Here is a 15,016-nt window from a genome sequence, read left to right on the forward strand (position 1 = left end):
CTGTCCTAACGGTCCCAGCCCAGGAGAGAAGTCACTTGATTACACCTGTGACAAGAGGGACACAGAAAACATAGTCCTAATTAGGCAGTCATCTGAGTGAATTTCAATTCCATTACCATGGGAAAAGGGAAGAACAGATTCCGCTAACTATAGTTACCAGCCGCTCTTGCCTCACCCTTTTTCTTTCTGAATTGGGTGACATCAGTGCTCTCGAGAGAACTGGCAGGAAGGAAATGCTAACCCACAATCCTTAGTCTGACAAGAAGAGTGGCCGTTACTCACTGGAGTTCCAGGTGCCAGCCTGAGCAATGTGACAGATGTAATGCTGCGTGGGTGGCTGGCTGAATATTGCCTACCATGAATACTTCAGGAATGACCAGATCACCATCTTCAAAGTTGTTGCCAAAAAACTGTCAGAGCTTTCCTTTGACTTTAGGATCCCTTTAGAAGGTGTGAAGTGAAGCTGAAAGTACTACAGAATATTTAGGCACTATAGCATGCGTCCCTTCTTCAGGGGATCTGGCCTGCCCTTGAGGGGATGAGGTTATGGGTCTATGAACTGGCTCATGGCTGGCAAGCGGCGGAGGGGCTATGAGAAATCAATGGTTATGGCAAGAATAAATATTGATACAAAGGTAATTATTTAAAAATCTTAAGGAGGAAAGAAAAGATTCAAAGCACTTCATATTCCTGCTCTCAATCTACCATTTCTTACATTCATCCCCTATCGTCTTCCCCAACCTGAACTTCCAATACTTTCCCTTCTCTCCCTGAATAAGACCCAGAGATCAAATGTCACTTGCTTTGTAAAGCATAGAAAGTAGGAGGACCTACAACTTTCCAAGCTATGCTAGGAACCAGGGTCACAAAGACAACACGTTTCCTGTACTCCAGAGGTTACTCTAAGGCTGTCGGATTTTATCCTGTAATTCTCTGAAACTCAAGATTCATAATTACACAATTATTGAGCACTACTGTATGCTCAATGGGGTTCCCAGGTGGCACAGTGGTAAAGAACCCACTTGCCAAAGCAGGAGATGGAAGAGACACAGATTTGATCCCTATGAGAAACCTATGGACAGAGGGGTCTGATTGATGGGTTCCAGTCCTTAGGGCTGCACAGAGTTGGACATGATTGAAGCGACTTAGCACACAGGCACGTGACTCAGTGCTCAATCTTACCTCACTTAACTGCTTTCTCAGACACGGAGATTCCCAAGTCACCAAAGTTAATATTATAGCTCCTCAACCCTCAAACATCCTCCATCCTGATGAGTAGTGTTGAGTAGGTGAACTGAACACTCAGAAGCAATCTTGCAGTAGAGAGCAATAAAAATCTACATTTAAGCAAAACACTTTACGCCAGTTTTTTTTTTTTTTTAAAGAAACGATCTAATTATTTAAAACTGGTTGCTTTATTTTGTACTTTTAAAGTTCACAAAAGCTTCACAATATCTGCTTTCCCCCTGTTGATCATCAAGGCTTTATGGTAAGACAAAACTTTATCACATCAATTGGGCATACTCAAAAACAATGGATAATTTACAAACAAATTTCTTCAATCAAGAACATTTTGCAACATACATACCCTGGCATGTATCTGAATTCATCTATCCTAAAATAAAACTTTAAAAAGCTTTAAAAATAAAACAGATTTAACACTGACAAGCGCACCAGAATAATGCTGATGGCAAGTTATAAACAGCTGTGAAATGTTGAATGTAATTTGGGGAGAGGGGAAAAGAAAGTATCCACTGAACCTATATTTAAATGCATCTGTGAGTAAAATTTCTCTAGTTTAGTGAAGTTCAACAAAGTAAACAACTCCTTTGTCTCAAGGTAGTTGAGTCTCAAGTTTTGTTTTTAAACTTGTGACATCTTGACTTGAGGAAATGAATCCCGGAATTAGAATATTTAAGAAGAAAAAATGGGTGTTAGAAACAAATCAGTACTTTCTTAATCTTTCTAATGTAGGTAACAGATAAAACTACTTTTCACATTAGGGAAGAATACCAAAGATGATACATAGGGTTTAGTTTTGACTTATGTACAATATCTAAATTCAAGGTGATCTCATATAGGAAACTTAATAAATTGTTGCCTTCAACTAGTTTTTTAACTTGTGAAATGGCATAATGCATATTTTGAGGCACACAGTACAGGATCCACTAAAATTATTTATACCGCTATTTCTACTTTTAATAGAATTTTTATCTACTCTGGTATAGCTCTTTAGATATAGTCAATAGAGGCCACTAAAAATAATGCCAAAATTCAACTGAGGAGAGAGTGGAATGGAAAAAGAATGGAAGGATAATGAAATTGGGTAGTAATAACAAATATTTTTAAAAGTTTCCAAACACATGCCACGAAATTACATATTTGGCTAAACGCCACCGGGCAGCTGGAAGTGATCAGGAAATGAGCGGAATCCCCTAATTGTCCCAGTTAGATTCTTAACTAACCCGTGATGTGGATGGCTCGCTCATGGATTGTTTACACAGGCTGCTTGGTGAAGGGTAGATGTGCTAGGCTTACAGCCTACTCTTTGTTTCATTCAAAAACACTTGTAGAGGGCTATGAACCCCTAGAAGGGACAGCAGAACAAGAGTCTGTTGGATTACAAACAGAGATTAACAAAGGCATAATATGTTTAATTATGGATATGTTACCAATCACTTTCTTTCTTGAGATGGGGAATATGCGCCTACAGATAAAATGAACTCCACTACTTCCCCCATATTCTAAATTTTTCTCTTTTGGTTAGAAATTTTTAAAGAAATCCAATTTTAAAATAGGCCTCATCTTTCATCTCCAATTTCCCAGTCTGTTAGTCTTTTGTGTGATAATATTTAAGACTCACACATCAGTGAGACTAGTCAGGCGTTTCAGGATTATTTTAACAGAAGACATTGAGTTCATTTACTTGGAAAACAGGATTTTATTATGAGGTGTCTTTTAGAGATTTAAATGCTCTATTTTATCACAATGAGAATTATCCTCAAAGCAAATATTTCCCAAGATACCAAAGTATTCAGTTTATTTGAATATACTTAAACATACTGAAAGTTACAAAGCCTAAGGTAAGCAAGCAACAAGTCAATAAAACACAACTCAGAATTGTAACATTTTCACATGGTATCACTGACTATGAAATGCAAAAAGTCTACACATGTTTAAGTGGAATGTACTCTAACCTATAAATTACACTAGTGTGACCAAACAGATGATCACGTAACAATGGAAGACTGCAGGACATGTCCTGTAAGTACAGAAATCTTGGACTGCATTTTCAAGAAAGCTTGAAAAATTAACTGACCCATTGTTTTAGGATAGGGAAAAAAAAGATAAGTATGGATTAGAAGGCTCTACATGTAGATAAAAAAGATTCTAATTAAAATATCTTAAACAGACTATTTTAGATGTTTGATATTGGAAATACGGTCAACTATCATAAAGTATTTCTCTTCACAAAAATTCCATATATTAAGGATTTACACAATCCAGGGGGAAAAAAATCTAGAAATTTTTTTTTTTGCCTAAGAAAGCAATCTAAAACGGCTCTCCAAAATCTTGACTAGAGGTGTCATACTCCGCAATAAAATGCTTGAGTTCTTCAACGCACCGCTCACCGATTTCATGTAAATTCTGTCTCAATGCAAACTGTATAGACTTTTCTAATGAAGGATCTTTTTCAATCAGCATTTTCACAACCATTCCAAAAGTTTCACAGTCTTGTCGGTAAACCTAGAAAGATAAATACACTGTGGTTACTAAGAATAATTAGCCAAACACTGAGCTGATTCAGTAGACAGAATTATGATACTGAAATCTAAAAGGGAGACACAAAACCTCTCACTCTGAGTAAACACTACTGCCCAAGGCCATTTAAACCACTCTCTCTCGAGATTTGCTGGCAAGTTGAATGAGCAGAAAAGCACTGATAGACCACATCACTGACTACAGAAGTCAGGCATAGCATTTGTCAAGCATAATGCAGTCTACCAATAGGACATAAGACTAGAAATGAGGACTAAGAACAAATACCAGCTAGGTAAGACATGCTGATAGCTTTATTCATTTACTTGTTTGGAAGAAATAAGATTACAAGCCCCTAACTTCCGATTATTTGTTTGAATCATGACCGGGTGATAGATTCAAAATTCTGTTTAGTATACAACAAACAACTATAAGAAGGCTGAAAGTATTTATCTGAAAAAAGCTTTTCAAGTTATAAATATTCGATATTTAAAATCACCAAGGCAGGGTTCAGATCAAAACAGTATGTTATACACACACATGTTCATACATACACATGTGTACACACAGATGTATATATAGGATATGCATGTATACATGTCTATATATTTTCTACTTTAATGTATATATTTTAATATTTTATTTCAATGTGTATATATAATTTGTACCAATGGCAATCAAATATTATTTCCTGTCTAAAAACTGCTAATGTTTTTCCACATTAAACCTTAGTTTGCAGTCACAAAATGCATTTTAGATTTCTATGCTATTTTTCATACTCTGTAAATTCATATATTTAAAGAAAAATTAGTTAAGTCTCCATGAAAATTAAATACAAATTATCTGATTTAAAAGTACTGTTTTAATTTTAATTTTTCCAAATTTAACAAAAACAATCAACATGTTCATTCTCTGAAAAAGAATTTTATTCACTTTTTAAAACTGTAGAAGTGATCTGAGACATTGCTTCATTCATGACAGTTCTCATTCCTCAAATGATCACTGCTAGTAACGGTGATTGCTGCTGTATTTTTTAATGTCTGCAATATTTTTTTAATCCCTTAAAATAGCTATTTAAAGAAGAATATTTGTTTCTGCCTCTCAGTACTAGGTTGCCAAATTATACTAAATTCACTTCCGTGCTCTTGAAAATAATTCATAAGCCCCAAAGAATAAGTTCTTCAAATGACCCAGAAATTAAAATATATAAAATCCTCAGTTTGCCTTCTCCATCTCAATACTAAAACACACACACATTTTTTCTGAATAGTGAACGAAATTTACCCCTAATAGGCATTAAATTTAATTCGAATATTTAAACCAAATGTTTATTCCAGTTTATCTCAAGGTTTACATGACCCAGAATTAATATTACTGACTACTCTAATAAACCAACTTAGGAAACAGTATACCGCATAATATTACATAGGATGTCAAGGCAATGGAGCACAGTAACTGGTCTAACAAACACAGAGGATCTAACCTAAGTCAAGCCAATGCAGTCCCCATGGGGGAAGTCAGAACCATGATGTGTTTTACAGTCTTAGTGGAGGTAAATTCCTTACCAAACCAGTCAACCCATATAATAACAGCATTCTAACATCAACCATTGGCCTCAGCAGACCACTTTGTGGGTGGCCTAAATTTTATAGGCGTCTTTATAGCAGATGTACTAGATGAGGATAAGGTTACACTGTGAATTAACCTGCAAATTCTTTAATGTAAATCTGCTGTTTTACCTATAACTGTAACTTTTCATTTAGCATATTTACAGAACATAAATGTAGTACAGATTTGCATATCAAAAGTAAAACCGTATTTAAAATGTGTTCATGCATTTATTTAAACTGCAAACTATTCTCACTCTGGAGACAATAAAAGCATTTAAAGGCTGTGTTTTATTTTTTGATTGTAAATCCTTTTTGAATTATTCATTGAAAAGACAAATTTTTGTACATTAGCTGACAAGAACAATCAGAACTTCCCAAAGCAATGTAATTCTGTACCACAGGGTAAATTTTCTAAAAAGACTGCTTAAAATGCACTGGTTGGGCATTAGACAGGAAATCATTAGTTTTTTGTTAAAGGAAGGACCTCACCCTCCAAAGTTTTATAAATAAAATTCACAACGGTCAGAAACATATTTCCGAAATCTGTTCCACAGTAAACTCAATCCCAAACAGGAAGGGTGTAGTTATCTGTGGAAGAGTTTGTTTGCTTGTGGTCCCAAGCTGGAAATGTATTAATAATCTTCAGACTTGATATCTACAGGCCACACAGGAAGATTTTTTGTTGTTGCTTTTTCTCTTGATTGGACCTCATCAAAATGGAAACAGGTTCAAGTTTGGGTGGGGCTCACATACACCGCACAGAAATGTAGTTAAATTTGCCAGCATAATGAAAACACTATCTAAATGTGGTTTCACATAGTATCTGACTATAGTTGTGTTAATAGCTGAAGGCTCATAAAGTGCTTCCAGGAATAAAAGGACATGATAAACTACCAAAACTTTTTACTATTAATTATGCTGTCCAGTGACTGAAGCAAGACTATTTGGCATAACAAACTCTGATATAAAACTTCTCTAAAATGTACAGCATTCTAGTCCTTACCTCTGTTCCCACAAAAAGAGAAACCAAAACTTAAGGCAAAATGAGTTGTTCGAATTTTCATCTCAGACAAACATCTTTAGGATATATATTACAGTTCCATAATAGTAGTTTGGTGGAATCATAGCAATTACACAGCCATTAGCCACAGGAAACTACTTGAATTTAGGTAAATATGTGTATACTTATCTTAGCACTTAATTTATAATTTATATTAATATTAGGAGGTAAATGAATAAACTGCAAAAGTCAGACACACACACAGCCTTAAAAGACTGAGGAATCAAAAACAATTCTTTTCTCTGTTGCTGATACCTCAAGATTCCACGTAATTTCCTTGATCTGAATTCATTTGGTTTAAAAGGACGTGTCCTGTTTCAGGAGAGACACATCCTAATGGTAAAGGTAAACACAGACTAGTAAAATACACCATAGAGGAGCTACTAGATGTGGAAGGTGACAGGGAAGCCAGAAAGAGCACAGAAGTGGCTCCAAGAGCAGGTATAACAAGTTCAAATCCAGACTCTACTACCGTGGTGAACTGAAGAACATTCTCCAACCCCACAGCCAAGATGTTCACATCCTAATTCCTGGAACCACGGATATGTTACCTCACATGGTACAGGAGACCTTGCAGGTGTGTTTATATTAAGGATTTTGAGAAGGAGAGATTATCCTGGATTATCCAGGTAAATAAAATGCAATCACATACGTTCTTAAAAACAAAATGCAGAAAAAGAGGAAATGTGATCACAGAAACAGAAGTTGAGTGAGGGCTTTTAAAGATAGTCGTAGGGTACAAGGAGGGAGCTACCCTACCAGCCAAAGAGTACAGGTAGCCTCCAGAAACTGGAAAAGGCCAAGAAAGAGATTCTCCCTTGGAGTGTCCACAGTAAGTTCAGCCCTTGCAGAAATCTTAATGTGAATCTGATCGTACAGATTGTACAATTTGTACACAAATTGAATGTGTACAATGTGAAACTTGTACACATTCTTCTTAAGCTCACATGGAGCATGCATCAAGACAGACCACATTTCAGGCCATAAAACATGCCTTAGCAAATTTAAAAGAAGTATGCTCTCAGCCCACAGAGGAATTAAGCTAAAATTGCAAAGAAAGATAGCTAGAAAAATCCCCAAATATTTGGAGATTAAACAACGTATGTGCGTGCATGTTAAGACGTTTCAGTTGTGTCCAACTCTGCAATCCTATGGACTGTAGCCTGTCAGGCTCCTCTGTCCATGGGATTCTCCAGGCAAGAACACTGGAGTGGGTTGCCATACTCTCCTTCAGGGGATCTTCCCGACCCAGGGATTGAACTCGCATCACTTACATCTCCTGCGTTGGCAAGCAGGTTCTTTACCACTAGCACTATCTGGGAAGCTCAATTAAACAACATACTGCTATTGATAAATAACACCCAAATCAAAGAAGTTGTCTCAACAGAAATTTAAAAATATGTTCAAAATATAACATCAAAATTTGTGAGATGTATCAAAAACAGTGCTCAGAGAAAATTTATAGCATTAAATGAATGTTAGCAAAGAAGATATAGAATAAATAATGTAATAAGCTAGGATACTAGAAAAAGAAGAGCAAATTAAATGCAGAGTAGGAGAAATAATAAAAATTATAGCAGAGATCAATGAAATTAAGAAAAGAAAATTAGAAAATCAACAAAACCAAAAACTGGTTCTTTGAAAAGATTAATAGAATTGATAAACTTCTAGCCAGGCTAATTAAGAAAAAAAGAGCAAAGACACAAATTATTAATATCAAATTGAAATGGGGTCACCACTATTCACCTTTCAAGCATTTATAATAAAGGAATATTATGATAACTCTATGCCCACTAATTTGATAAATCAGATGAAATGAACCAATTTCTCGAAAAATAGTCTAGCAAAACTCAAACAAGAAAAAATACATAATCTAAATAGGCTTTTACTATGAAAGAAATTCAATTAACGATTAATAACTCCCAAAACAGAAAGCACTAAGCCCAACTGGTTTTGCTGATAAATTCAGTTCAGTTCAGTTCAGTCGCTCAGTCATGTCCGACTCTTTGTGACCCCATGAATCGCAGCACGCCAGGCCTCCCTGTCCATCACCAACTCCCGGAGTTCACTCAGACTCACGTCCATCAAGTCAGTGGTGCCATCCAGCCATCTCATCCTCTGTCGTCCCCTTCTCCTCCTGCCTCCAATCCCTCCCAGCATCAGAGTCTTTTCCAATGAGTCAACTCTTCGCATGAGGTGGCCAAAGTACTGGAGTTTCAGCTTTAGCATCATTCCTTCCAAAGAAATCTCAGGGCTGATCTCTTTCAGAATGGACTGGATAGATCTCCTTGCAATCCAAGGGACTCTCAAGAGTCTTCTCCAACAGCACAGTTCAAAGGCATCAATTCTTTGGCGCTCAGCTTTCTTCACAGTCCAACTCTCACATCCATACATGACCACAGGAAAAACCATAGCCTTGACTAGACGGACCTTTGTTGGCAAAGTAATGTCTCTACTTTTCAATATGCTTTCTAAGTTGGTCATAACTTTTCTTCCAAGGAGTAAGTCTTTTAATTTCATGGCTGCAGTCACCATCTGCAGTGATTTTGGAGCTCCCCAAAAATAAAGTCTGACACTGTTTCCACTGTTTCCCCATCTATTTCCCATGAAGTGATGGGACCAGATGCCATGATCTTCGTTTTCTGAATGCTGAGTTTTAAGCCAACTTTTTCACTCTCCTTTCACTTTCATCAAGAGGCTTTTTAGTTCCTCTTCACTTTCTGCCATAAGGGTGGTGTCATATCTGAGGTTATTGATATTTCTCCCAGCAATCTTGATTCCAGCTTGTGCTTCTTCAGCCCAGCATTTCTCATGATGTACTCTGCATATAAGTTAAATAAACAGGGTGACAATATACAGCCTTGACGAACTCCTTTTCCAATTTGGAACCACTCTGTTGTTCCATGTCCAGTTCTAACTGTTGCTTCCTGACCTGCATACAAATTTCTCAAGAGGCAGGTAAGGTGGTCTGGTATTCCCATCTCTTTCAGAATTTTCCACAGTTTATTGTGATCCACAAAGTCAAAGGCTTTGGCATAGTCAATAAAGCAGAAATAGATGTTTTTCTGGAACTCTCTTGCTTTTTCGATGATCCAGCGGATGTTGGCAATTTGGTCTCTGGTTCCTCTGCCTTTTCTAAAACCAGCTTGAACATCTGGAAGTTCATGGTTGACGTATTGCTGAAGCCTGGCTTGGAGAATTTTGAGCATTACTTTACTAGCGTGTGAGATGAATGCAATTGTGTGGTAGTTTGAGCATTCTTTGGCATTGCCTTTCTTTGGGATTGGAATAAAAACTGACCTTTTCCAGTCCTGTGGCCACTGCTGAGTTTTCCAAATTTGCTGGCAAATTGAGTGCAGCACTTTCACAGCATCATCTTTCAGGATTTGAAAGAGCTCAACCAGAATTCCATCACCTCCACTAGCTTTGTTCGTAGTGATGCTTTCTAAGGCCCACTTGACTTCACACTCCAGGATGTCTGGCTCTAGGTGAGTGATCACACCATCATGATTATCTGGGTTGTGAAGATCATACAGTTTTTCTGTGTATTCTTGCACCTCTTCTTAATATCTTCTGCTTCAGTTAGGTCAATACCATTTCTGTCCTTTATTGAGCCCATCTTTGCATGAAATGTCCCCTTGGTATCTCTAATTTTCTTGAAGAGATCTCTAGTCTTTCCCATTCTGTTGTTTTCCTCTATTTCTTTGCATTGATCGCTGAGGAAGGCTTTCTTATCTCTCCTTGCTGTTCTTTGGAACTCTGCATTCAGATGCTTATTACCAAACATTAAAAGAGTGATGCCAATTCTTTATAATCAGTGCTAGTAAACAGAAGCAGAGGGAGCATTTCCTGGTGTTCTGTGAGGTCAGCATACCCTACTACCAAAACCAAAGCCATTACTAGAAGAAAAGTTACAAACCTGTATCTTTCATAAACATAGATACCAAAAAATTCTCAAACCCAAAATACAATGAAAAGAATTATACGTAACAACTGGGGCTTCCCTCATAGCTCAGTCAGTAAAGAATCATCCTGCAAAGCAGTAGGCCCAGGTATTCAATTCCTGGGTTGGGAAGATACCCTGAAGAAAGAAATGGCAACCCACTCCAGTATTCTTGCCTGGAAAATCCCCTGGGCAGAGGAGCCTGTCAGGCTACAGTCCATGGGGTCACAGGAGTTAGACATGATTTAGCAATTAAATCACCACCACCACCATACATAACAACCAAGTGGGATTTACTCCAGTTATGCAAGGTTGTTTCAACATCTGAAAATCAATTAATACAATCCATATTATGCTAGACAATGAAAAATATGCTAGAAAAGAAAAACCACATGATCATATCAATAGACGCAGAGAAGCATTTGAAAAAAATCCAACATTCATTTATAACAAAACTCTCTGTCCAACTAGGGATAAAGAACTTCCTCAACTTGATTTAAAAAAATATCTACAATAACCTTATTGCTAAATCATGGTAAGAAAATATATGTCCCTTCTCCCAAGACAGGAAATGAGGGTATCCCCTTTAAAAACTATTCAACACTGTACCGAACACAGCTAATGCAATAAGACAAGAAAAGGTGTACCAATTATGAACAGAAAAATAAAACTCTCCTTGTTTGCAGGTGACACTGCTGTGTAGAAAATCCCAAACTGATCAAAAAATTAGTGGAACTAATAAGTGATTAGAGCAAAATTGTAGGACATAAGGTTAATACACAAATGTCAATTGCTTCCTATATACTAAAAATGAATGATTGTAATTTGAAATTAAAAACAACACAGCACTGAAAAAAGTTAGTATAAATCTAACAAAACAGATACATGATCTATATGAGAAAAACTATAAAGCACTAATGACATAAATCAAAGAAGATATAAATTTCAGCATACGTCATGTTATTGCACTTTGCTTTACTGTGCTTTGTTTGCAGTGTTTTTTAATAAACTGAATGTTTATGGCAACCTTGCACCAAGCAGGGCTACTGGCTCCTCTTTCCAAGAGCATTTGCTCACTGTGTCACATTTTAGTAATTCATACAATATTTCAAATCCTTCACCAACAAAAAGATTTAGGCTCACCAAAGGCTAGCATTTTTTAGCAATAAAGTATTTTTAATAAGCTAGGCACACTGTTTTTTATAGACATATGGCCACTGCACACTTAATAGACTATAACTTTTATATACATTGGGAAACCAAAAAATTCATGTGACTTGCTTTATTATGATATCTGCTTTATTACAGCGGTTTGGAACTGAACCTGTGATATCTATGTAAATGTTTGTAAATGGAGATATAGTCTACATTCATGGATAAGAAAACTCACTATTGTTAAGATATCGGTTCTTCCCAACTTGATCTACAAATTCAACAGTCACTACACCAAAATCGCAACAAGTAATCTTGTGGATTATTGACAAACTGCTTCTAAAGTCTATATGGAAAGGCAAAAGACCCAGAATGGTCGACACAGTATTAAAGAAAAACAACAAAGTCACAGAACTGACGCTCAACTTACTATAAAGCCACAGTAATCAAGACTGTACGGTATTATCAAAAGAACAAAGAGATCCGTTGTACAGAATAAAGAGGCCAGAAATAGATTCATACAAATTGCAACTGATCTTTGATAAGGGAGCAAAGGCAATTCAAAAAGAAAGACTAGTCATCTAATGGTGCTGGAGGAACTGACCGTTTATGTGCAAAATCTAGACAGAGATTAACTCACAATGGACTATAGACCTAAATGTAAAATACGGAACTATAATTCTTCTAGAAGATAAACAGAAGAAAAAATCTGGGTGATGACACCAAAAGTATATTCCAAGAAAGAAAAAATGGATTTCATTAAAATTAAAAATATCACTGGGATAGACAATGTTAAAAGAGCAAACAGACAAGTTACACACTGGGAGAAAAATCACTGCAAAGCATATATGCGACAAAATACTGGTATCCAAGATACACAAACAAATTCTTAAAACTCAATAATAAAAACAAGTCCAATTTTAAAAATGGGCAAAAGAGCCAAACCTAACCAAAGAAAACATTTAGATAGCAAATAAGCAAATGAAAAGATGTTCAAACATCGTATGTCATTAAGGGTACTGAAAATTAAAATAATGATGAAAGGAGATACCACTACACACCCATTAGAATTGTTAAAATCCCAAACAATGACAACCCCAATTTCTAGTGAGAATGCAGAGCAGTAGGAACTCTCATTCATTGCTGGTGGTAATGCAAAATGATACAAGCCACTTTGATTGACTACGAGACAATCACACAACTGAAAAACAAGCAAGGGAAAGTTACGACCTCCTGTGCCACAGCTTCAGTACGTACAGACCTAACTATGCTGTTGTAAGGACTGAGGTAATAAGGAGCACTCAGTATAGTGCCTGCTCTACAGGAAGCATTTAATGTATGTTAAAAATAGTGATGCTGATGATGGAAAAAGAAAAAACATTCTAGCTTTGTCTAGAGAAGGGAGTATTAGAAAATGGTATTATAACTTCTTTAATGTTTAACATCCAATTCTATTTCTAACAATAATGACTATATTTAAAATTATATCATTAATGCTTTTATTTTGGTTTTAGTTTTATCTCAAGTCATCCTCCACTTTCTACTGACATTAACTATGTACACATTGAAAAAAAATCAATATGAAGACCACATTCACCATCTCAAGAACCAATTCTTTAAACATGAGGAGTTCGTGTTAGGAAAATATGGAGGAGGAAAATGAAACAGCATTTTGGAGAAATTCAATTGGCTTGGCATAGCTTAAAGCATGCTCACTCTCAAAGTAGGCCATGAAAAGCTTTCTTTTAAGGAGCTTAGATCTCAACCTGTAAACAGTTAGCAAACAGATAAAAATCTACGAGCAGGAAAAGGTGAGAAGAAAGTGAAAGTTGCTCAGTCATATCTGACTCTTTGTGACCCCATGGACTATAAAGTCCATGGAATTCTCCAGGCCAGAATACTGGAGTGGGTAGCCTTTCCCTTCTCCAGTGAATCTTCCCAACCCAGGGATGGAACCCAAGTCTCCCACATTGCAGGTGGATTCTTTACCAGCTGAGCCTCAAGGGAAGCCCAAGAATACTGGAGTGGGTAGCTTATCCCTTCTTCAGTGTATCTTCCTGACCCAGGAATCAAACTGGGGTCTCTTGCATTGCAGGCGGAGTCTTTGTCAACTGAGCTATGAAGGAAGCTGGAAGTGGATCCTTTTGATACATCAAGGAAAGAATGATTAGGAATCAATGCTATGGGGTTCCTGAGAACTGGAACTATGAATGTCACATGATGTGTTAAAAAAAGATGAGATTAGAGCCTTCATTAAGAGTAATTAAGAAGCAATATGGATATAATAACATAAAAACTCATGGGTAGAAGGTTTTATTTCAACGGGGAGGGAACTAGGAATGGGAGATAAGGTCAGTACCTAATATGTAATTCAATTAAAGTGAAACTCACTTTAATTGAGTGCGTTAAAGTGAAACTCACTCATTCGCCTAGGACAACTCTTTGCGACCCCATGGACTATATAGTCCATGGAATCCTCCAGGCCAGAATACTAGAGTGGGCAGCCCTTCCCTTCTCCAAGGGATCTTCCTGACCCAGGAATCCAACTGGGATCTCCTGCATTGCAGGTGGATTCTTTATCAACTGAGCTATCAGGGAAGCCCAATATGTAATTTGAGGCACCTGTCAAAAGGAAGTGACGTACTGAGTCTAGCCCTTAGGAGAAGGAAACAGAGGAGGAAGAGAGATCTTATCTTCAGCACTAAAGCGAGCTGAGGCAAGGGGAGGACCTAGAAGAAAGGGTAAGTTCTTTCCTGCTCCAGTATCTGATAGAGTAGATATTCAGTAAATGTTGAATGAATAGTTAAGAGTCAGTTCTGAGAGAATGTATAATGCAAGAATGAAAAGACAGTCCAAAGTAGACACCTAAAAACATCAATATCAGTCATAAAGTGACAATAAGGAAGACTATGAATCAGGAGAGAATGAAGGAAAAGGTTTGCAAAATAAGGACAATCAATCAAATGTCAGAGAAAGATTGAAGAGGCTAACAGACAAAACATATTGATGGGACTTGGAAACGTGTGGAAATAGGTAACTGCAAGAGCAGTTTACTGGGATGGTAGAGATTATAGAGCTGTGCTGACTAATACAGTAGCCTCTAGCCATATGTGACTAAATTTTAATTAATTAAGTTAAAAATTCAGTTCCTCAGTTGCACTTTAATGGCTTTCATATCAGATAGTGCAAATATAAAACACTCCCATCATCACAGAAAATTCTACTAAGGAGTGTTATTACAGAGGACTGGGAAGTGAAAAAAGGGTAAGGTGACAAGTGTTGACCTGGTAAATTAATTAGTATATATTTGCAACTATTTTATCATTAAGGTGGAAATAAACATTTACCACTTTTAAAGAAGAACTGTGAAATATAATTAGTACCTGTGAAATGTTGCATAATTTTTTATGAAATTCATATAAAAATATAAATTAAAAAAATAACTCCAATTGAGGCTTAATATACAAGGAAAATTCATAATGTCTAACGTGT

The 15,016-nt window shown here is 36.6% G+C and overlaps 1 protein-coding gene across 14 annotated transcripts in view; it reads right to left on the bottom strand.

Moving 5' to 3' along the window:
• Positions 1–1,396: 1,396 nt before the first annotated feature.
• The window catches only part of PPHLN1 (periphilin 1), a 175,191-nt gene continuing 161,571 nt past the window's right edge, over positions 1,397–15,016 (bottom strand). For 13 of the 14 annotated variants that reach the window (XM_061416416.1, XM_061416415.1, XM_061416413.1 and 10 more), the window contains one exon: positions 1,397–3,747. In XM_061416416.1, the coding sequence (XP_061272400.1) occupies positions 3,553–3,747 (195 nt within the window). In that variant the 3' untranslated portion in view covers positions 1,397–3,552. The remainder of the gene's footprint in view (positions 3,748–15,016) is intronic. The other variant, XM_061416414.1, reaches the window with a different exon arrangement.

Source organism: Bos javanicus, chromosome 5 (genome assembly GCF_032452875.1).
Source record: "Bos javanicus breed banteng chromosome 5, ARS-OSU_banteng_1.0, whole genome shotgun sequence".
Lineage (NCBI taxonomy): Eukaryota > Metazoa > Chordata > Mammalia > Artiodactyla > Bovidae > Bos > Bos javanicus.